Here is a 25,670-nt window from a genome sequence, read left to right on the forward strand (position 1 = left end):
AACAGGATCCCATACTTGTTTCGTTGTACAAGTTTCTGTCGCTAGAGCTACATAGGAAAAGAAAGAAATCTCTTTAGCGCAAATTCCAAACTCTCTCGACATCCAATTCCACCATTCCAGCTGGAATACCTGGGGAGAAAAAATTATTGTGGTTTACAATTAGCCCTCTTATTTAAACCATATGGTAATTTTATGTATTACGGAAACTACGGAAGTTTCCCGTTTTCGTTCCTTAAAGACAATAACACTTGCCCACTGGATTTAAGTAAATACCTTAACTACGAGGTCCGACAATAACGTAAGAAGAATTTCTTTTTTAGCTGATGCTGGCGTCCCTGCAAACTTAAACCGCCACTACAAACGGGGTGAGGGAACTTGTGGGAGTTAGTTAATATCAGACGCATATTTTCTTGATTTATGTTCAGTTCATCCGCAATCATTTTCAAGGTTAATCGTCTATCCAGTCGGAGAAGTTCCCTCTCTCTGTGCTCTCTTCCATTCATATAGTTGTGAGTCGCCTACTTCGATGTTCATCTTCGATTTCTGTTCTGCCTTCTGCAAACATTTTGTACCAACAAACATTTTGTACACCCCTGCCATTGATAACAGTTTATTTCCAAAGCCTTGCTGAATCTTTCGGTACGTTATTGAGGCAATCTCACCAAGTTTCATACAGAAGGAGATTGCGTTGCACTGGTCAGTATAACGTGCTTCCGTTGTTGTGACGGGGGTCCAACACACGATCGCACCCTTTAACTTCTAACTTCACAATGAAATATATTTCGTGCGTGACACATGCTGTCCTATTGAAAAAGGCCCATGGGCACACGCTGGGGACGGTTTCACACTGGAGGTGTCAGCAGAAGCTGAAAAAATTTTCTTATTAGTTTATTGTCGGACTTCGTATATTGTAGATTTCACCTTCGTAACATAATCCACTTGTCAGATACTTTGCTTTTGGCGTACAATTGAAAAGTGTTCTGTTACTCATAGAACTTTGATTCTAATGATAGTAACGTGAAAATACAATAGAAAGTATAAAAAGGGGAAGACAGAGTGTTCATCTGTGTAAAGTATTCTTTCAAGCTATTCATCCGTTTCCTGAAATCATAGCAGACAAGCTGTATCTCAACTGTAAGTACTGATAATTATTATGCTGAATGTTTTTCTTCTCAATCTTAAATATAGCATTTTCCCATACACCTTTGCATTTGTTTTGCGTTTATTTTAAACGAAAAGCTTATGTTAAATTTTCCTTCTTTAAAAGAGAGATATATGAGATGATATTTTTGACGTATATTTCTTGATCCTCCTTCTCTCCTTATTATACCAACTTGAATGAAAGTAACATGATAAAAACTCAGTTAAAGGTACGTACTCAACATATGAGCTAACTTATTTCAAAAAGTAGAGCTGCCTTTCTTTTATAATTAAATGTACACCAAGTATCTTTCATTTTCTTAATATTCACGGTGTAGCATTGTCAAAAGTTTTTATTTAAAAAGAGTGCTTTTTTCATTATATGAATATCAATAGACTTAAAGATTGTAACAGGATTAATATTTAATATTTCAGAGCATTCAAATGATTTTAGAAGCACTACTAGAGATTAGTATACTTTTTGGAATGCCACATTTTATTCAAAATTTTAAAAATGGTTATAGTCTTGTTTTCTTTCTTTGTCATAACACGAACAGTTTTTGGTAGCTGTAATTGCAAAAATCTCTCCCAATTACAAAATTTCTACCACAAAAGTTAATGATATAGAACACAATCACTGTCAGTGAGTGTACCACCATTTTCACCTGTAATAATCAGATGTTCATTCCATGGTGTAACGTATGTATGTTTGTATGTAGTTGAGTTAAATCCCGATAACTCATAGATAAATGTAGTCTCGATTTGAGATAGTAAAGGAAAGGACATCCTTTGGTTTGGAGAGTTGAAATGATACTGAAAACCCTCAATAGTTCTCCTCTCCCAATATCTACAAGATTTTATGTAATATTACAATAGTATTATAGATAAGTTTATCAGGCGAAAAAGCAAAACCTCGTATCTCCAGTTTTTATAAAGTTTAGATTTTGGTTGCACTAACCTTTAAAACCTGGTATCGTATATAAGATAATGTAAAAGCACAACAGTTTTATTGCTCCTGAAATTTTGGTTTTGATTAGTTACGAGGTTTTACACTTTCGCCCTTGTAAAACTTATGATTACCTTGAAAAATCTCACGTTAGAAATGCAATATTTTTGTTGCTCTTTTTAGATGCAAACTTTTGCATTTCTTTGTTGTTTGTTGTTCCATACAGTGTACCTAGATTTCCACTCTCTAGTTTACTGAATTTCTTATAGGGTCCATACACATACTCTCTCCACAGTTGAAAAATATCATTCTTGCAAGAAGTTTAACCCAGGAACTACTAGGTCACATGTAGCAAGGCATACGTTGACACATGACAGTGTTAAACATTTTCCTTACCTAAAGTGTGATAAAGTATTTTGTCGAAATTCAATTATGACAAGGAACGCGTTAATACATACCGGTGAACAATCCCACAAGAACCAAGAGTATTTAAAGGGATTAATTGATTCTTCAAATTCGGTTATACGTATGGGCATACATACAGGTTTAAAGAATCTGACATGCGAAGAGTGTGGTAAGAAATTTATTCGGCGTTCATGTTTAGCTAATCACATGTTAAGCCATAAAGGTGAAAAACCTCACACATGTGAAGAGTGTGGTAAGAAATTTATACAGCGCTCAAATTTAACTGCACACATGTCAATACATACACGTGAGAAACCTCTCAAATGCGAAGAGTGTGGTAAGACCTTTATTCAGCGCTCAAATTTAACGGCACACATGTCAATACATACAGGTGGAAAACCTCACAAATGCCATGAGTGTGGTAAGAATTTTAGTAGACGTTCACATTTAACTGCACACATGTTAATACATATAAGTGAAAAACATCACATGTGCAGTGAGTGTGGAAAAAGATTTAGTTACCGTTCAAATTTAACTGCACACATGTCAATACATACAGGTGAAAAATCTCTCAAATGCCAAGAGTGTGGTAAGAATTTTGGTCAACGTTCATATTTAGCTAAACATATGTTAATACATACAGGTGAAAAATCTCTCAAATGCCAAGAGTGTGGTGAGAAATTTAGACAGCGCTCAAGTTTAACTAGACACATGTTAATACATACAGGTGAAAAATACTACATATGCAGTGAGTGTAGAAACAGATTTAGTCACCGTTCAAGTTTACTTAGACATATGTTAATCCATAAAGGTGAAAAACCTCACACATGCGTAGAGTGTGGTAAGAAATTTAGAGCGCGCTCAAACTTAACTGCACATATCTTAATACATACAGGTGAAAAATCTCTCAAATGCCAAGAGTGTGGTAAGAAATTTATACAGCGCTCAAATTTAACTGCACACATGTCATTACATACAGGTGAAAAATCTCACAAATGCCAGGAGTGTGGTAAGAAATTTAAACTGCGCTCAAATTTAACTGCACACATGTCATTACATACAGGTGTAAAACCTCACAAATGCCAGGAGTGTGGTAAGAGTTTTGGTAGACGTTCAAATTTAGCTAGACATATGTTAATACATACAGGTAAAAAGCTACACACGTGCTAAGAATGTGGAAACAAATTTAGCGTCAAGTTTAGCTACACATTAAACCATACAAGTGAAAAATTTCACACATGTCAAGAATGTGCTAACGAATTTAGTTGATGTTCATGTTTAGCTGCACACATGTTCATACATGTAGGTATCGGACATTTAACCCACGTTGAGACTTGACTAAACATATCTTAGCACACACTTAAGAACCTTATACACGAAAAGACTGTGTGTGTGATTTTGTTAAACTGCTTTTTTTGTACAAACGTTGATACAAATAGATGAAATTCTCATTCATGCCAAGAGTTTGGAGTTGGTTTTTAGATTAACGTCCCGTTCGAGAGACTATATGGGCCTTCTTATTAGCGTGTTATCCAAACCACGAGCTGCCGCCGGGAATCCAACCCGGGATTTTTCACACCAAAGTACGTACGGTAACCACTTTTCCATAAAGAAGCTCTCATGCTTACAGTATGTGAAAGGATTTGTGCAAAGTTAACGTTGGGCAGAACGCGTTAATTAATACAGAACAAAAGGCTCAGTGTGCGAAAATGGATTTAGTTTGAGTTCAATTAGGCAAATCATATGTTAGCACACACTAATGAGAAAGCTGATGTATCCAAGCAGTGTGGAGAAAAATGTTGGAAAAGATCAAAAAATGAGAAAGATATTAAAACATGAAGTTTATAAAGCTCACAAATGCCATGAGTTTATAAAATTTTCTTGCCAATTCAAATTTTCCGAAACACCCACACAACACAGGCACTTCCAAATATGATCAAGGAATTTGGCTGATTCAGGTCGTCTCAATGTAAGATGAACCAACATGTTACGTAGGTCTTGCGTGAATGAGAAAGTGAGCGTCTATAGATACTTCACCATGAACATATAGTGTACCTCAATAGAACACTAAGAGCATGTCCACTGAACGTTTGTATAGATCTTAATAGTACCCCATGCAACTTCCATTACATGTCCGCTTTTTGGAGAGCAAGTGGGTCAGTGAGGGACATTGCGGACGTAAGATGTTCATTATATATCATGGAGACATCGATGTCTACGTTTACAGACGTTCACTTCTCATAGATGTGAACCTTAATAGAGGTAAATCTTTTGTCGAAAATTTTCCGTCCACTGGAAGATTCATGCGTATATGGAGGGACGTTCACTAGTTGTTAGACAATATGTGTGTGTGTGACTGTGGATGTGAACGGATGTCGAATGTCCAAACTAAAGGCAGCTCATAAGGGAAATCATGTCGAAGAAAATAAGGTTTTCTCGCGTCGAACTCATCCATTAAACGTACATTTTATTATAACAATATACAACATGTATTCAGTAGAAGAGGTTGGTTTTGTTTCCTTAGTTCCAAACGAGAAACCTTTTGGTTTTACCGAAATTTTTTCTCTTAAGAGACACCTCTAACTTTGCCTACATCCGACGTCTGTAGCAGTAAAACACAGCTCGTAATACCAGCGTACCTGTGGAAACAAAAATGTCATAATCAAAATTTTGAAGTCTACAATAAAGGCTACATCAAAAGTGGATACCAATGGAGCAGCACTTGTAGAAACATTGTAAAGTGTACTTCAGCAATCAGATCTTTGATTTTTACACGGTATTATATTAACTCTGGAATACGTTCAGTAGTTAAACCACTGTTAAGCATTACTCAACAACATTTTACAAATCTTTCACAAACAAAGAAAAAAGTGTATACGCCCTTGTTTTGGATTTACTTTTCAAGGAATATCTACTACAAAACAAAGCCCTAAACATGGATAATACGTGTAATTCTTCCTCACGTGCAGGCAAAGCGTGATTGTATAATTATGAATGTTTGGATTCGATGTAATTTATAATTGACAGATGTGACTGTATTTACGTGATTGACTGTACAAAATTTACTTCAATTTTGGTTATTATGTCCACTTGCTTCACAATTTTTGCCCTACCAATGAACCTTACCTTTCTTTGGTCTAAACATTCTATGAAGTCAAAAGTATGGTAAACATTTAAATATCAAAAAGATCCACTAAAGGTTTTTTTTTTTTTTTTTTTTTTTTTTGTAATTTTCAACTGACTGTCTTCACCAACGGAACTAAAATAAAAAATCACTTATTAAGACATCAATAATGTCATTAATCCCTGCACACTCAGTTACACATACACATTCACCAATATAGTTATAATTGAAATTAAACAGGTAATTGGCATGAATAAGAAGACACAACACACACAGCATACATATGCCTTAATACGTCCAGCGAAGATTCAATGTACGTATAGAGTGCTTTAATCATGGGGTTGGGACACCCAAGAATGTGCCCTCTTACGACGCGCTAGTTTTCATTTTCCGGCTACATCATTTTCTAGAGTGATTAAGTAGTATGCCAAACAATCATACATGAAAAATTAAGAGCATTTATTTGTTCTGTTAGTTATTAATCAAATACTTTCCTCTGTATTTTTTGACTTTAAAAATTGAATATTTTATTTAGAGTGCGCAGTGTATAGTGCGAATTCTTCCTACATTTCCATGCCCAAACCTACTGCTGGACTCCATATTTGAAGAAGAAAAGTAAATTATTACGGAAAGATTTTGTAATTTTGAGATAAAAATAACCCAGCAGGCTATCTATTCCGGTGATCCTGTAAGAGTAATTCCATGGGAGTATATTTTTGTGTAAATTCTGACAACCTGAAATCAAATTTAGAACACTGTTGCTATTAAAATAACCATAATTTTAACGGTTATTAACGAAACGCATGTTAACAGATCGTCAAGAAGGTTAACATTAAGCTTTCTCTCTCTCACACCCGACACGCTATATGAATATGTATATGTATCAAAGAGAGAGACAAAACACTTATCCATGCCCTCATTTTAACAAGATCCATGCTATGCGCTTGTACGTATATGTACCTCTTAGTTGTTCCGATCTGTTATGGATTTAGCAATGGGTGCGTTGCGACGTTGTCATCCAAATAAGTGTGTTTAGGTCCGTGGATGTAACCTGGACACTGCGGTAGCATGTGGATATTAAGACCATTTTGTGGGAAAAGGAAATATTTAGCAAATATGTATCCTGAATTAAGCATACTACTTTTACGGGTGCTTAATTTGAAAAGTATTTTCAAAGAAAGCTGTGTCGTCAAAGTGAGATTCTTGGGATGTTTCTCAAGGGTAGAACGAGTCCTGGGACCTACGACACCCGTCTGATTTTAAAAGAAATAAAAATGTGAATTTTAGTTTTTTTGGAGAGAGAGAGTGTAGGTAGGTGAGAGGTAAGGAAGAGAAAGGAAGAAATCTGACGTCACAGTACCTGTAGCTTCATCTTCTCTGCTGGGCTTCCTCCTGTTGTTCGTCTGGTGTTCAATATGTCGAAAACCGAATTATAAACTGTTCGGTTTGTTTTCCAAATTACTCCCGAAGTGCCCGATTGTCTGCCGTGCACTCCCCGGACCGACTCCGATGACTGTCTTTTGATAACTTCGCGACTAAAGAACTCGATAACCAACTCCAAAGTCTCCAAGCGACTCCAAAGGTTCCGTGTGACTTCGAAGGATCCGTGTGACTCCCTATTTCCGGGATGGAGGGAGTATTTAAAGAAAAAGATCTTCTGGTAATCCTGCTGACTCCAGACACGTGTAGATGAGATGTTTTCGTCCCAACAGGTACTCATGACGTCAGAGATGGACAGATAGTTCGGAAAGTAGCTCTCTCAGCTTTATTACATAAAATACACATTGACATAATACATTATATAACATAAACAAACACTTCCACGATTTAGCCACGAAAACAAAGTTACGGAAGAGAAACGTAGACTAAACTCTCAGACATACATGAATTTCATAAACTAAGACATCCGAATAACTAGCGTTCTTCGACACATAAGAGATAGCTTTATGTAATTAGGAAGAAAAGAAAAAAAAAAGAAAAATCTCACAACACCGAAGATAAGTCTTAAAGAATAAATGATTTTGTGCGAGATCAACGAAAGTCAATAAATATTAGTCTCTTCACACTCCCACCGCTAAATTTAGACATGCGGTTTTAAAGAAAACACGCATCGTCGTAACCATTATTTTGGTAATTGACTGTATATATTGTTTTGATTAACATCACTATACGAAAAATAAAATACATGAAGTGCACTGTAGCAACAAACAAAAACAAGAAAAAAAGAAGACTGAATATCTGTTCTTCAGTATCTCATTAAAAAAATAAATAAATAAATCACACGCAAAAGAAAACGAAGATAATCAATAAATCATTCACCAAACACTGCACATAAACTCATATAGCACTGAATAACATTCTATGTTTCCAATGTAGCTAATGACACTTGATGTCAACAAAAACATATGGAAAAGCACGTGTAGATGTTGAGTGAACTTGAATAACACCTTGGTCAGCAGAATTGAGCATCTTCACTGGGTCAGTGTTCTGAAGATAACGCAATTCTGGGAATGTACGTGGCCTTGTAGTTTGAGATAAATGACTGGCAAGGTGGCCACAAGTTGGCAGCACTAATCAAACTTCCTGACATCCATTGTCTGAGAGGGAGGGGGAAAAAGATGACGCTAGCAGCCATCTTGACGGAAAGACCATCTTCTTAGAATGGAGGAACAATGATATTTTTTCGTTTATTTTCGTATATTTCGTGTTTGTATTTTGTTATTGATGAACAGAGAAATAGAAAGTTGTCCAAGGGGCGTATAGGTGACGTCTTGGCTGATGAATCAGGTGAGAAATCTGAAGATTATAGTTAAAACTGGTGGGCGGGTGTGATGCTAAGTGTTGTCATATTGAAAAGTTCTTGGTTCGTGTCCATCCAAATTGCAGTATGGAGAAGAATTAGTGTCCTCTTCTTCACTTCTTAAAGCTGTGGAATCTTCTTGGCTTCAAACAAGCTGCGTACTGTGAGGGTTGAAGGGGTATAATTGTTAAAAATAAGGAGGTTATGGATGTGAGTAGGACCATGAGGGGGGTGGAAATTTGAAATGTTAAGATTTACAATTAGGGTTCATTTGGTACAGGGTGATTGAAATATAACGGGGAAGAGTTATCAAAATATACAGCAGAAGTGTGGTGGGTAAAAAGAGAGAGAAAAACAAAAATGTAATGGTGGGAAAAAAAGAAAAGAAAAAATTCTAATATGGCGGCTGAGCGTTGATGCCAGTAAACGCAAGGTATTATGGGCTTAAAGATGGCGACGACCATGAAAGTGCAAGGGTAAATACAAGAACCGGTAAACTAATGTAGGTAGGATCTAGGAAGGGAGGAGGGAGTAGAAAAAGAAGAGAAAAACTCGAGCAGATATAAATACACATAAGTAAAACGATAAACGTAGTGCCCAAACTCTTAAATCATGCAACTATTTATAATAATGACAAAACTCTAATTTCGGGGGGGGCATCATTATTTCCAACAAACCTAACCCATTTCCTGATTAGGTTGGGAACTTAAGGTAACTAGAGGTTGGATTGGGTTTTATCGCCCAATACTCGATTGTGTTAGTAAAATTACGTTGGAAATAAAAGTTGGGGGGGGGGCAGAAGGTCTCTAAATTCATAAAAATAGGTATGTGCGGTAATGATTCTCAATTTTATATGGTCGTGCGTATATACGTTCTAATATCTTCTTCTAGATGCTGTTTCACAAAATGCGTGAATTGCTCGACATCTCAGTTTCCGTATCCACTTTTAAGAATACACTATATAGTTGGAAATGTACGAAGATTTTACGTTAGAATTCGTTAATTCCAAGACGGTAGAAGGCGGCACTATGATCTCTGTACCAAAACTTCCGTCACTAACTATCAATTCTTCCGGAGGAGGAGGTAAACTCAATTCTGACACTGAATGTGCATCCTCATTTCTGTTCGAAGTGGTGAACTTTTCTGGGGTCACTTCAGGTTCTTGATCTCTTTCTTCAGACCTCTCGTTACATTTATTTACAAAACTCTTCATCTGCAGTGGCGTATCATCACCAATTTTTTCATTAAACTTTTCATTACTCTATAGAGCAAAATTAGACTTACAATTGCAATAACGGTTTGCACAATGTCTAAAAAGTAGCTCAACTCTTGCAAAGAAAATTCCGTAGACGCACTACATTTTCTACAAAACCATATAAAATTGAAAATCCCATGTTCCCTTAGGAAATAACTAAGTAGAAGAGTGATGATGATATTCCAAATAATAATAATTCCTGGTATAAAATACTCATGCTTATAGATAGGCATCTTAATGGGCGTCTGGTCAATTATCGTAAATGCTGATATATTCATATGTCGGATCGAAGAACTCCAAACATCGTTAAGTAAAGATGAAACATTAAAAAATTCATTCCCTTTATACGTAGATCGTAATAGCATCAGATCATTAGAGACTAGCTGGCTCGGAAAAAGATGTAGAAATACAGGTTCTGTAAGATCAACTGTCGAGACACGGACAATCCGATCTGACGAAAAGATTTCTCTCCACAATTAATTTAGTATTGCATGGTATTCGAATTTTAAGGGCTCCGTATAATCTGGCTTCTTCTGGAACTCGAATAGTAGACACATTTTCTCTAATCTTCAAAGTTAGAAATTCTGGCGGGTGTGTTAAAACAAACTCATGCGATCCAATGTCTATAATCTGTGCCTCTTTCGAATCATAGCACGTATGGTCACAATTGTGTAATATTTCCCTGACTGTACTGGCAACGAAAGCTGCGTGAGCACAGTTTATTAAACGAAATCGTGTCACAGTGTGTAGGTATCTTACATAACTTTGATTGGCTGTAATGACAAGCAAGTAGGCTTGTTCCTGTTATTGGTATAAGATCTTTTTTATCTTGAACTACCATAACTAAAGGTTGGATATCAACGGTACAAGTTTGGTTGTATACAGCAAACGGAAGTGGCTGCACATCATATAACTCAAACGAAGGCTGTATTTCAACGATCGGAATTTTCATCTGTAGGTAAATGTACGTGTCGGTGATTGAACAAGTCAAAACATTAATTGAATAATACATCTCCAATAACGACTTATCTATGGCTAACTTATATCCATTTTTCAAAATGATATTCTCAAATTCAGATAAATGTGCGTGCAATACTTGATAAGGAATAATATTAGGGTTCAGCCTAGCATCTGTACACATCTGAATTGTCAGATCATATTTAAAATTTTGTAGAAACTGTACAAACTGCGTTGAAATAGAATAAAACTCTTGAATGAACGAAATGACCTCTTTATGGACTCGATTTGCAAGCTTATTAAGATGATCTCCCAGATCATGTTCTTGATCCAATATTTTTGCCGAAAAGTTTCTAATTTTATGAAAATTATCCTGTATCTGATCTTGAAAACTTAAAAATTCTGAAGTTGTGTTCTGAATATATAAATTGTTTTTCAACAATTGTTTTTGTAAACCCAGTACTGTCTGTTCCAAATGAAATTCCTTCTTGTTTATCGAATCAATAGATGAACTGTCAGCTACGCCACAACACCAATTCAATGCTTTCCCAATGAACCCTAGCAGTGCATGCGGAGATCTGGTTGATAATCGATGAAATCGTGGATTTGGAGGCTTTAAAAAATAATCGTTAATATGGACTTGCAGATTATGTAGGTCTTTCGCAGCTTCGCAGACATCTGGAGCTAGAGTGTCATTTTTGTTGCAAAGCAGAGATTCAAAAAGAGAAGAAACCTTAACATCATGCGGAAAGGAAAATGTCAAATTAAAAGATATCGGTAAAGAGTGTTGGTACAAAATAACATTAGGGAGTTTACGGAAAAATATACCAGATGTTATTTGGACCTCGGTGTTGTTAGACGTCACATGTGGAAAAGAGAAAGATAGGATAATGCAGCTTAAAACAAAATAGGTTATCTGAAACACAAATTAAATATAATGAGAAATTTAGAATTTTCACATGTTCTATTGATTATTATCTCTGCTAGCCTAAGTATATGTTATTGTTAAATTGCGTTACTTATTTCAATGTTTCTTTTTTTTCTAGGTAAGTGGAGAATCTGAAATTTCTAAAATAAAGTTGTCCCAAAAAATGATAATAGGAGACGGATATGATGACGAGAGCAAAAGAAAACTGCATAGCACTGATGATGAATAACTATATCCTTTCCCATATTCTAAATATATTGCTAGCGTTAAGATAGCTTTAAGTCAATTAACCAGTAACATACTAATACTTTTTCTTCCAGCTATTTTATATAGGAAAATAGAGGTGCATAATTGTTCATAGATTTTTTGATTCTCTTTGTCATACTGCACGAACACTATTCTTTCGATAGAGTCAAGATGTTCTTCCAGGAAAAGACGTACTGTCTGTAAAGCAACGCGACAAGCATCTTCTTTAGGAAAACCAAAAACTCCTGTAGAGATGTTGGGGAACGCAATGGATGTTATATCGTTGTCTACTGCTAATTGCAACGTTTTTTCGTAACACATTTTTAACTTCTTAGGATTTCGAGCATCAGGTGCGCTAACATGAATCACAAAATCCACGGGTAGATTGTAACCCTGTGTAATGCATACGTTACCCTGGGAAAGGTGGGAAATTTTACGACACTCCTCTTGCATTTCTTCTCCTGCAAGACTTTCAATTGCTTTGTCCACGCCTCCTCGTGGCTCTAGAAAGGAATTGGACGAGTTTACTGTACAATCACCAGCTAACGTCGTGATTGAACCGTAATAAAGCGCAACTTTCTTATTAATGTCGTGGTTGACGGCAAACTTAGGTCTCTCCAAACCTTCCACTGAACTTGTTTTCGGACCCACCTCATCCCAAGATGGTAGATCGGACATGAAAACAACTTTCCTTATAAACAACGATTCTAATTGCGTTTCGTTATCTGGATCTTGGAATTCCATCAAGAAGGAATTTACCTTATCCACTTCTTGGAGATTTTTATCCGGTACTCCCTCTCCTACTACATCAATCTCAGATGTTTCTAATTTACGTAAATTTTTAGGCAGTCCTTCTGGAGGAGGATAATACTTTTTTAACCTGTCGATCGCTATAGAATCAATCTTTATTTGACCTCGGGGAGTTCGGTATTTTACATAGTAACTATTGTCATGCTTACGGGATACTATTTGTCCTGGTCCAAAATATTTTCCAGAGAACCCATTACAATCACCTTTCCGTTCCGTCGCATCGTAGATCCACACAAGTTGACCCTTGTTAAATGTCTGCTGCTCCATTTTCTTATTATGTGACTTTATAGAAATCAGATATCTATTGTACAAGTTTTCCTGGGCCTTGTCCCTTATGTACTGAAGTTGCTTAATTCTGTCTTGATTCTCAGAAAACTGACATTGCGTGGCTAATATAGCAGAATGTAACAGCCGTGGGGAATATCCATGAAGGGCTTCGAAAGGACTAAAACCCATACTCAAGTTACAAGTCACGTTGTACGAGAACGTAACCTGTGGAAGTAATTCTATCCAATTCGACTGATCATATTTGTCCAAAGCTAACTTCAATTGCTGTTCTATATGCCGAATTATGACTTCAACTGTTCCGATACCGTAATACCCTTGTACATCTGCAAAGTGTATCTGTGTTCCTAGGATGTGATAAAGCTCTTTAAACACAGCACTAGTGAAAGCTGCTTCGCGATCACATGCGATCTCTGTTACTGATCCATATTTCAGAATAACGTTCTCGTATAGAAAAGAACTAACGGAAGCCGCTGAAGCATCTGGTAAAGATCCAGTGATACAGACTCGTGTCCCTTCATCCACGACAACAATGAGAAACTTGTGTCGTAAGATATTATTACAGGGGTACACCCCTCCTAAGTCAACATAAACTCTATAGAAGGGTGGAACTCAAGGGTGTGTCTACAGACTTCCGTAAGGTTTGCCACTACGCTTTTTCAATACTTGACAGCTAATGCATTGTTTGCATTTTTCATAAACGAATTTCTTCATGTTTACAAAATAAACAGATTTCACTAGGAGGTTATACGTCTTACTGAAACCAGCGTGATTGGCACCTAATTTCTCTGAATGAGCCTTCTCGAATACTACATCCCTTAACTTGGTGGGCACTGCTAATAGAAAAACTTTTCCCAATGGTGTCTTGTTAACTTTATACAGGATGTTGTTACGCAGGGCAAAATGCGATGCTCTCCTCTCATACTCCGGGTCTTTGTCGGAACTATCCTCCAAATACGCGATGATTTTACTCAGAAATCCGTCATTCCTCTGCTCCTTCTTAAGGTCAATGCTATCCAAGTCCTCGATCATGAAGATCCTTGGGTCTGAGGCACTCGCTTCTTCGTCCTCCTCGTCTCTTCGATGTTTTACAAAGCAGCTGATGGCGCCTGCTTCTAAATTCTCGGAACCAGCAACATGAGAAATCGTAAAGTCATGAGAATCAATCTCTGAGAACCAACGAGCGAGTTTCCCTGTGAAGTTCTTACTATGGCGAAGAAATGTGATAGCCTTCGAATCAGTGTGAAGATGAAAATGACGTTCGAGGATAAAGTAACGAAAGGAGCGTAAAGCGTAGAGTAGGGCTAAAAGTTCCAAGTGATAGACGGACAAATTCTTCTCCGATGGAGCAACTCTATGCTCGCATACGCAATTGGCACCAATTCAGCATCCGGCTCATCTGTAGCTGGTTGTTTGGCTACACAGGCCAAACCTTTCTTGCAAGCATCTGTAAAAATGTGCAGCTCTCTTTCAGGCTTGTAGGCCATTAAAGTTGGACTCTCCAAAATCGCATCTTTTAATGCTTCGAAGGATTGCTGCTGTTCGAAACCCCAAGTAAATTCTTCGTCGCGCCTCATCAATTTCTGTAAAGGGTGCGCTATTTGGGCAAAGTCCTTGACATACCTTCTCAGGAAAGAACAAACGCTGAGAAAACTCTTCAAGTTCTTCTTTGTCCTTGGGCGTTGGTAGTCCTTGATCGTGTCCAGCATCCGGTCAGAGATCTTAAACCATATTTCGAAAGTTTATGGCCTAAAACCACCATAGAGTGATGTGCTACTTTCGTCTTCACGGGTGACAATTTTAACCCACGCTCTCGAAGTTTTTGGAAGAGGATGGTGCACCAGCGTATCATCTCGTCCACAGTAGAGGCCACTACATAAAAATCGTCAATGTAATACATTATATTCGAACTCGGGACGCCTGCGAGAGTCAATTTCACTAATCTATTCAAAGCAGCTGCCGAGAGCACATGGCCCATAGGCAGAACTTGGTAAACATAACTCGAAGCACCTGGTACGGAGAATCCTGTACACTCCTGACTCTTCTGTGATAGGAATTTGGAAGAATCCTTGCTTCATGTCACTAGAAGTGTAAAGAAGACGTCCAGCCATACGGGCAAGCAAGTCGTCAATCGATGGCGTCGCAAAGTTCGAGGGGAGAGATTGCCCATTGAGATGGCGCAAATCTGAACTGTCCATTGCGTTTTTCACTAAAAGAATAGGGTGGTTCCATGGAGACGTCTGCTCACGAATCGTTCCTTGTCTTAGCATTGTATCCAGCTGTTGTTTGAGGACTTCACGTAGGTGGAAAGGTACTAAATAAGGTGTTTTGTTTACTGGCGTGGGGTTGGAAAGTCGTATCTCATGCTCAAAACCACGGGCGAGTCCCACATCGTCTTCCGACCAACTCCAAACATCGGCAAACTGGTGAATTAGGTCATAAAGACGCTCCCGGTCTTTTGCAGACAAATCTGGGTTGACATCTACTCTTTGCGGGTCACACATCTTTCTAGACTGTTCCAACTTCTCTAGAGACGGTAAAGATTCTTCTGACGCTGTCAATGTCCTTTTTTCTGGTTCATCTGGTACTTCCTCGAACTCCTCTGCATCGCCTATCTTCGTTCCTTGGCGCAACTTCACGGTGTTGACGGTGGGATTCGTTACAAACACCACTGGGAACTCACAATCTACTATTACCCTCGGGATAAAAATTCCCCACATTTCCTCTATACGCTGAGATGGTAACAGTAACGCCTTTTTCCCCGTAATGTCCCAACAGGAACGTAACTTCACTAAAGTGTGCGAACGAGGTGGTAAAACAGTATTCTCTAAGACTCTAAAAATAGCTCTAGATTCCCGAGCGATTCTCGCTGTTAATACTTCAGATAAGTTGACCTCTAAATTCCTAGGTGGTAACTTCCTGGACGGAGGACGTCCAAAACGATACAAAGTCAAATTTTGCTTATCCTAACTTAAGATGGCTCTATGTTTTTCTAAGAAGTCCGCACCAACCAAAGGACCATAATCAAAATTCGGGATTATCCTAAAAACGTGAGTAAAACACCTGTTGCCAAGGAAAAATTTCAATAAGGCAATTTCGGATACTTGAATGCTTTTTCCCGTAACTCCCTTCAATCTGGTGTTAAGACGAAAACGTCTTGCGTTCTTCGGAACGAGATTCTCCCCGAGATAACTTATTTGGCTACGAGAATCTATCATGATCTTAACTTGCTGACCATCTAAAAGGGCCGAAACATGTGGTAAGTCGTTAGAAGGTACAATGGGGACTATAACGCACCTCCGAGCAGATTCGTCCCTGTCATCTACTCTGTTTTTGAGTTTAAAGACGCCCTACAGTACCGTGCAATATGGTTAGGCATGTTACATTTATAACAGACAATAGGACCCTTACTAGGAGTCGAACTCTGGGTCTGTGAAGAAGATTGCGTGGAAGAACCTGAATTGTTTTTATTATTGTTCTTATTGTTTCTACGGTTTTGACGATTATCATTTCTCGTTATTACCCTGACCTACATTCCTTTGCTGACTTTTCTTATTTTGTCCATAATCGCTACCTTGATTGTCATCATTTGAGGTTAACGCGGATATCTGAAGAGTCATTTTAGCTAATTGCTGTTGCAAGTCATTCATTTGATCACTAATTGCCTTAGTCTTCTTTCTGAGCTGTAGCTGACTGAACAAAATTCTCTTGCCGGTACAGCGGACTTTGGACTGCTGACTCCGCACTTTTACATAACTGACTATCTACTTGGCTTGGCGGAAGCACTGACGAATGCAAGACCGCAGAATTCTTTTTAAAGAAATTTTCCAACTTTTTTCTCTTGAGTAATACCCGAGTCTTTTCTTCCACTACTAAATCACCCAATAACGTAGCTACCGTACTATATTCTTTACGAATGACAACCTTGAAAAAGTCGGGCAATAACCCTTCTATGATCAGTTGTATTTGTTTTCTCTCAGGCGCGTTAGGATCTGCTCTCAGAATGAGATCCTGTTTTGCATATACATAATCAACGACTGACTCATCATCGCCCTGTTCCCGTCCTCGCATTTGGGCCTCTGTCAACTGAGGAACCAAATTATCCTTAAACGCTGTTATTAACGCCTGCTTAAATTGCTCATAAGACAGCTGAGCAAAATCCGGCTTTCTCTCCATAGATGTAAACCATGATTCGGCTGGACCCCTAAGCAAATTCCCAAGTACAAGCTTCCGTCTCATCCCATCCCAACCATTGATGTCAGCAATAGATTCATATTTACGCACAAAACGTTCCACGTCTTCCCCTAACCTAGCGTAGAAAGGCTCTGGTCTTACTATGGTATTAAAAATAGGCAACGGTTGCTTATCGCCTCCTGACGCCATGTGTAAACTGGGCTTCTCAACGGTAACTTCTAAAGAATCGGGTATAATATCGGATAAGACCTCAGAAAATGCTAACTTTTTCCGAAGCTGGTCTAAATAATTTCTGGTAAACTTAGCCGATACAGGGGACGAACAAGCCGCGGGATCGAAATAAATCGTGTCACTAAGATTTAAGAAGTCATCACCCGGTACTAAAAATTCGTCAACAAGACGTCGCAACATATACACAAAAAATGAACTAAAATGGGCACTAGTTTAACGAAATACACAGTGTAAATATATAACTACTTAAGTCTAAATTACACATGCAAAAACTTAGAGGGAGGAAGAGAGATAACAGAATGTCTTAAAGCACAAGAGGTATTTGTGGTTTCTCCACCACTCTTCAAAGGATTGAAGAGAAAAAAAGATCTTGCGAATAAGAAAAAAAATAAACTAATAGCGTTTGAGAAGCGTAATACAGAGAGGGTGGGGGAGGGGTAGTGGTGGTGAAAATGATTAGAAAAAACTTAATTGAAAAGTTGTAAAGAAGAAACCAGTATATCCACCATTTTACGGGGGGAATAAAGAAACAATTACTGATAAAAGATCAGCATCTCCGCCATTTTACGGGGGGGGGTAGAAATTACTAAGAAAGAGCCAGCATCTCTACCATTTTACGGGTGCTTAATTTGAAAAGTATTTTCAAAGAAAGCTGTGTCGTCAAACTGAGATTCTTGGGATGTTTCTCAAGGGTAGAACGAGTCCTGGGACCGGACGACACCCGTCTGATTTTAAAAGAAATAAAAATGTGAATTTTAGCTTTTTTGGAGAGAGAGAGTGTGGTTAGATGAGAGGTAAGGAAGAGAAAGGAAGAAATCTGACGTCACAGTACCTGTAGCTTCATCTTCTCTGCTGGGCTTCCTCCTGTTGTTCGTCTGGTGTTCAATATGTCGAAAACCGAATTATTAACTGTTCGGTTTGTTTTCCAAATTACTCCCGAAGTGCCCGATTGTCTGCCGTGCACTCCCCGGACCGACTCCGATGACTGTCTTTTGATAACTTCGCGACTAAAGACCTCGATAACCAACTCCAAAGTCTCCAAGCGACTCCAAAGGTTCCGTGTGACTTCGAAGGATCCGTGTGACTCCCTATTTCCGGGATGGAGGGAGTATTTAAAGACAAAGATCTTCTGGTAATCCTGCTGACTCCAGACACGTGTGGATGAGATGTTTTCGTCCCAACAGATACTCATGACGTCAGAGATGGACAGATAGTTCGGAAAGTAGCTCTCTCAACTTTATTACATAAAATACACATTGACATAATACATTATATAACATAAACAAACACTTCCACGATTTAGCCACGAAAACACAAAATTACGGAAGAGAAACGTAGACTAAATTCTCAGACATACAAGAATTTCATAAACTAAGACATCCGAATAACTAGCGTTTTTCGACACATAAGAGATAGCTTTATGTAATTAGGAAGAAAGAAAAAAAAAGAAAAATCTCACAACACCGAAGATAAGTCTTAAAGAATAAATGATTTTGTGCGAGATCAACGAAAGTCAATAAATATTAGTCTCTTCACACTACATCAGTTATTTCCAACGGAATGTTCCGTGACATCACACATTGCTTCTCTGATTTTTAATGAATACCTCTCCCAGAGCAAAGAAAATGCAATATAGATGGCCAAGATTGTTTTGGCGTAGTCACTAGTTTTACTGGTAAACTGCTCGTGCGACTAACGAAACAACCAACCTTGTTTTGTTCAATTCCATTTACTTAGTTTCCATCTTCTTTCTCAACATGTTCTCTTCAGTATCATAATAAAAGCGAGACACAGACGACTGAAATTAGTATACCAGAATATTTGCTGGATATCTTCTTCAACGGACCATGTAAGTTTCTGCAGATGAGTCCTTGTTTCTGCTATAACCTGAAGATGTTCGCAGAATAATTACGAAAGGAATCGTCCATTGAACACGACAGAATTCCTATTCCTGGTTAGTTTCGACTGTCGATTTACTTTAAAAATAAACAAACAAATAAACTCTAGTAAATACAGTAAACAGGATCATGGTATATTTCTCAATATGGAAACCGGAACTTTTCTTCCGGTTTGAGTATAGAGATTAGTATTGATATGGGATATAATCTTGGGCACTTCATGAATTACACAAAAGCCTTTCTAGCTGCATTATACAGAGATTAACGTTAAAAACAAAACTGTCTTATTTCCCACACCTTCGGTTTTGGTAGAAAGTTAGGGTCGAGATAGAACATTCCTGAAATATTTGATTACACAAAACTCTTTTTCGCTATCTTTTACCATTTTTGATCTAGCTATACCGAAAGGTATCAACACTACAAATCGGAAGGGTTTTCCTTTTCACCACTTGTGGTTTGATTAGCAGTTTAACAGAGAGGATGATAAATACTCCCAGAACGCTAAATTGATTCCCAAAACAACAACTTCCTGCATCTTTACTTTATGATGTAGGTTAAACTGGAAGCGGAAGTTTCAGAGAACTTCTACCACTGGAGTTTCAGTGAATTTCTATTCCATAACGATACTCGCAAAATTTGTGGATTGCAATATGCAAAGAAAAACGTATTAAGCATAAATTCTATGTTGATATCGTCAAATAAAACACTCATTCCGTAACGATTTGCGTTGACGCTGAGAAAATTTGTGGTAATCTTAAACTGAAATTCGGTATACCTCGGGATCATTACAGCTTAGCGACATAAACTTGGTATTTACACTGAAATTCGCGATATATACCTGTTATCGCAAACTAAAACGTAAATTTTGCTATGCATTGATACCTAAGCCATACGAATGTGGGTAGAATAAAACGCAGGGAAATCCGCACTCATGATGACTCGTCTGAGAAACATTATACATTTTTCGGTCGAGTTGCACCCCAACGTACGGACACATTGGGGAAATAGTCGAGAGATGACATAGATAATTTCCGGTTAGCAGAAAACCGTGGACTATCGAACTGATCGGAATTGTTAGAAGCAGTCTCCGATAAATCAAGAAATGGCGAGACTTAACACATTCGAGTGGGAGGACATCTTTACTTGGTTTCTCCCTCAGGACGGCGGTTTTACCTTGTTTTTGGAATTTTGTAAAAAATCTGCTACAAGGAATACAATTATAAAATATTTTATTTCTGAGCATATACACGTAGGACTATTGAATACACAAATCTCAATTCATTTGTTCATTTCTATATATCTTTATTTATTTGTTATAAATGAGCGTTTTTGCAATTATAAGAAAAGTCCGACGAACAACACAATTGATTACTGGGGTATATATAATAACTTTTACAGGCAGTTACATCATTGATAATGAAATAGAAGAACCTTACAGTGATTGGATATCATGAAATTGCAAAATATTAGTTTACACTAAGAATTTAGTGCAAGGTTGATTTGTGCTGCAAATCAATCAAACCGGTACAAACAAGATATAGGAGTTATGTATGTTGATGAGGTCGAATCTCTATATACCCTATTGTATCTTGATAAGGTCCATTCTGTATATAAAATTTACAATGTTTTCCTTATAACAAAAAAGTAATTCGCCTTGCACTAAAATATTATATTCATTGCATTTACAATTACAAGGATAATTATTTATTTTGAGTGTACTTATTTTTATTCTATTAGTAATCAATCAAAACCGATACAACCTATATAAATCTGGAGGTTGCAAAGATTTCATGTACAAGGCACTTATTTTCAAAGTTTTAGTAATTAGCCTTGCACTTCATTGCTACACGCATTACGTGCACAAAATTGGCTGCTTATAAACTGATGACATTTTACTTTTCATAGCTGGTTCTCTGATAGTATATGTTGAAACAATCTTTCATACATAAAGTTACACAACATTGACCGCACTCCCTGCTTGTTTCTTTTCGTACCTTTCATCTGTGGACACTTTGAATTTATCTGCACTGACTTACATTCGCGGTAAATATATTTCTCCCAAAGCTCCCGAAAATATTTTTCTAGATACGCCACTAACTATGTAAAGAAAATGCTATAAACAGCCAGATGCAGGAAATTCTCCTATCAATGCCTGTAAACTTGAAACATTGGTACGACAAAATATCCAAGCGGTATGTCAAAATATCCGCGACTTCAATAAAATAACATTTCTAATTCAACACTCCCAAATATTTTTCTAAATACGCCACTGTCTGTCCGTGTGAATAGCTCCATATTTCAACACACCATTGCTGTATATTGTTGTATATTACAAAGACAGACTTTTGTCTCCATGCCAAAACCTTATTGTTCTAATTATTCCGGAGTAAATGAAAGAAGAACTTCTCTCGCATATTATCATCGTGTACGTAATCCGGATAATTGTGCCAGTCATCGATTTCAGATCCAGAATCCAAATCCATCTGATCTAGTATATTTTGTATCTCTTCTTCAACCAAATTGTCCATTATGAATGAAAACAATCTACTAAACAGCAAGAGCAATCATTCCCAGCTGCTTCGGTTGAACCACAATTGACAAATTCACGCGGAAACAGTCTCTCAAGGCCAACAACTCTCCCTCATTCTGGATTGGTCGGACTGCTATCTCGATTTTTTTTTACAAGTACTAGAGGCATCACAAAGTATAACAGAAAAGTCGAAACCCAGCTACGGACATGCGTTTGCCATTCGAAGTAACGAAACCTTGAGCCCGCCGGGTAGGCGGGCTCCGTCCACCGAAGAAAAGAAAAGTAGCCCGCCTACGTGGCGGGCTCCGTCTCGAATGTGTTAATCTTTTTGCTGACCCACACTGTAGCATGTAGAGTTCGTCTTCAAGTAAGTAAGGTGCATCACTCTTCACACAGCAGAAGGTAGTCCAACACACTACTCTTTCCTTTCGAGTTTTATTCCAATCGATTATGTCTCTTTTCGCTGTCTCTTACTACTTTTCGCTCATTCCCGAAATTGAACAATAAGTTAACGGAATAACAGAAAGCATGGACACATTCTTAAACTCGATTTACCTCCCACTTTCTTTATTCCACCATTTCATCCATCACTCATCATCACCGTCTTCTTTAGCCTAACCGGCATAAACGTGGAACGCAAAACTCAAAGGTTTCATTTCATTGGCTCTCACCCTCGTTCACCCTTTCCGTCCCGAAGGGAATTGTCCATCGTCCCTCGCGCACACTCGTCTCCGTGGTGACAGCTATCACCCTCGTTATTATCGCCCTCATTCTGGAAACTTATTGCGTACACTCGCCCTAGCGAAGGGAGTTGTCTATCACCCTCGCCTCGTAGTGGAAGCTGGCCCTCGCCCTCGTTCATCCACGCTCTCGCAATGGGAATGGTCCATCGCCCTCGCTTGCCCTCACAGTGAAAGTTAAGTCTCGACCTCGTTCAAACTCTGGAAATTTCTCCTCGCCCTCGTTCATCGCCATCCTCACGTAGGGAGTTGTTCTTCGCCCTCGCGCTCATATCATTGTGGGCGAAGTTATTTTAGGGTGGGAAAGCCCTCGCGAGGAACAGCTCAATTTTCCAACATAATTCGTGAATTATTTCCTTAAAATATCTCATAAACAAAGAAAAACACCATCGTATAACTTACTCCGGATCACCTAAAATGAAACAAATCATTCACCGACACTCGACGCTTAATTATACCATGAATATGTTCAGGTAAATTTTGACTAGATTTTACTTTACATCTTTCGGTGCAAAACTGGTGTTTTCCATGAGACGAGTCGATACAAGAAATAAGAACAATGAAGTGAAATGTATGAGTTTTACGTCCCACGTTATGGTGGTTAGGCTAAAGTAGGCGGTGATGAGAAACGAAAAAAATGGTGGAATGAAGAAAGTGGGAGGAAACGAGAAAACCCCGAAAAAACACATTAGCCTCCCTGTCTAAATGGTAGCCCCCCACCAACATGTCCTACTCAATCACAAATTGTCGCAATCGTTTCTACGTCGTTTGTACAGAACTGTACAGGCAAAATTTTCGTTTGTACGCAATTAGGAGCGCCGCCAGAACTGAAAAGAATGGTGGCTGTCTAAGTGGTAGCCCCCCCCATCACGTCCAATTCAATCACAAGTTGTCGCATTCGTTTGTGCATCGTTTGTACAGAAATGTGCAGGCGAAATGTTTGTTTGAACAATCTTAGGGGCGCCGCCAGAACGAAAAATAGTGGGAGGTTGTCTAAATGGTAGCCCACCCACCATGTCCAATTGAATCACAAATTATCGCAATCGTTTGTACATTGTTTGTACAGAAATGTGCAGGCCAAATTTTCTTTTGTACACTATTAGGGGCGCCGCAAGAACGAAAACAAATTGGGGGCTTTCTAACTGGTAGTCCCCCACCAGCATGTCCTATTCAATCACAAATTATCGCAATCGTTTGTACTTCGTTTGTACAGAAATGTGCAGGCGACATTTTCGTTTGTATACAATTAGGGGCGCCGCCAGAACAGAAAAAATTGGGGCTGTCTAAGTGGTAGCCCCCCCACTATGTCCAATTGAATCACAAATTGTCGCAATAGTTTGTACTTCGTTTGTACAGAAATGTGCAGGCGAAATGTATGCTCCCACGCAATTAGGGGCGCCGCCAGTACGAAATAAATTTTGGGCTGTCTAAGTGTTAGCCCCCCACCAACATGTCCTATTCAATCACAAATTGTTGCAATCGTTTGTACTTCGTTTGTACAGAAATGTGCAGGCGACATTTTTGTTTGTACGTAATTAGGGGCGCCGCCAGAACAGAAAAAAATGTGGGCTTTCTAAGTGGTATACCCCCCACTATTTCCAATTGAATCACAAATTGTCGCATTCGTTTGTGCATCGTTTGTACAGAAATGTGCAGGCGAAATGTTTGTTTGATCAACTTAAAGGCGCAGCAGAACGAAAACAAAGTGGGAGGATATCTAAGTTGTAGCCCCCCCCCCATCATGTCCAATTGAATCGCAAATTATCGCAATCGTTTGTACATTGTTTGTACAGAAATGTGCAGGCCAAATTTTCGTTTGTACACTATTAGGGGCGCCGCAAGAACGAAAACAAATTGGGGGCTGTCTAAGTGGTAGCCCCCACTATGTCCAATTGAATCACAAATTGTCGCAATAGTTTGTACTTCGTTTGTACAGAAATGTGCAGGCGAAATGTATGCTCCCACGCAATTAAGGGCGCCGCCAGAACGAAAAAAATTGGGGGCTGTCTAAGTGTTAGCCCCCCACCATGTCCTATTCAATCGCAAATTGTTGCAATCGTTTGTACTTTGTTTGTACAGAAATGTGCAGGCGAAATTTTCGTTTGTACGTAATTAGGGGCGCTGCCAGAACTGAAAAAAATGGTGGCTGTCTAAGTGGTAGCCCCCCCGTCACGTCCAATTCAATCACAAGTTGTCGCATTCGTTTGTGCATCGTTTGTACAGAAATGTGCAGGCGAAATGTTTGCTTGAACAATCTTAGGGGCGCCGCCAGAACGAAAAATAGTGGGAGGCTGTCTAAATGGTAGCCCACCCACCATGTCCAATTGAATCACAAATTATCGCAATCGTTTGTACAGAAATATGCAGGCCAAATTTTCGTTTGTACACTATTAGGGGCGCCGCAAGAACGAAAACAAATTGGGGGCTGTCTAACTGGTATTCCCCCACCAGCATGTCCTATTCAATCACAAATTATCGCAATCGTTTGTACTTCGTTTGTACAGAAATGTGCAGGCGACATTTTCGTTTGTACTTAATTAGGGGCGCCGCCAGAACTGAAAAAATGGTGGCTGTCTAAGTGGTAGCCCCCCCCGTCACGTCCAATTCAATCACAAGTTGTCGCATTCGTTTGTGCATCGTTTGTACAGAAATGTGCAGGCGAAATGTTTGTTTGAACAATCTTAGGGGCGCCGCCAGAACGAAAAATAGTGGGAGGCTGTCTAAATGGTAGCCCACCCACCATGTCCAATTGAATCACAAATTATCGCAATCGTTTGTACATTGTTTGTACAGAAATGTGCAGACCAAATTTTCGTTTGTACACTATTAGGGGCGCCGCAAGAACGAAAACAAATTGGGGGCTGTCTAACTGGTAGTCCCCCACCACCATGTCCTATTCAATCACAAATTATCGGAATCGTTTGTACTTCGTTTGTACAGAAATGTGCAGGCGACATTTTCGTTTGTATACAATTAGGGGCGCCGCCAGAACAGAAAAAATTGGGGCTGTCTAAGTGGTAGCCCCCCCACTATGTCCAATTGAATCACAAATTGTCGCAATAGTTTGTACTTCGTTTGTACAGAAATGTGCAGGCGAAATGTATGCTCCCACGCAATTAGGGGCGCCGCCAGAACGAAATAAAATTGGGGGCTGTCTAAGTGTTAGCCCCCCACCAACATG

At 38.6% G+C, this 25,670-nt stretch overlaps 1 protein-coding gene across 4 annotated transcripts in view; it reads left to right on the plus strand.

The window, feature by feature from the left end:
- Positions 1–25,670, plus strand: part of LOC145694434 (uncharacterized) — a 238,260-nt gene that overhangs the window by 185,872 nt on the left and 26,718 nt on the right. Inside the window, exon 2 of one of the 4 annotated variants that reach the window (XM_081770645.1) lies at positions 2,356–6,031. The exons of 2 other annotated variants lie outside the window; for them this stretch is intronic. In XM_081770645.1, coding sequence (XP_081626771.1) covers positions 2,356–3,661 — 1,306 coding nt within the window. In that variant the 3' untranslated portion in view covers positions 3,662–6,031. Of the gene's footprint in view, positions 1–2,355; positions 6,032–25,670 lie in introns of those variants that run through there. One more of the 4 variants, XM_081770644.1, reaches the window with a different exon arrangement.

Source organism: Thermobia domestica, chromosome 9, assembly GCF_964235325.1.
Source record: "Thermobia domestica chromosome 9, izTheDome1.hap1.1, whole genome shotgun sequence".
NCBI classification, from domain to species: Eukaryota; Metazoa; Arthropoda; class Insecta; order Zygentoma; family Lepismatidae; genus Thermobia; species Thermobia domestica.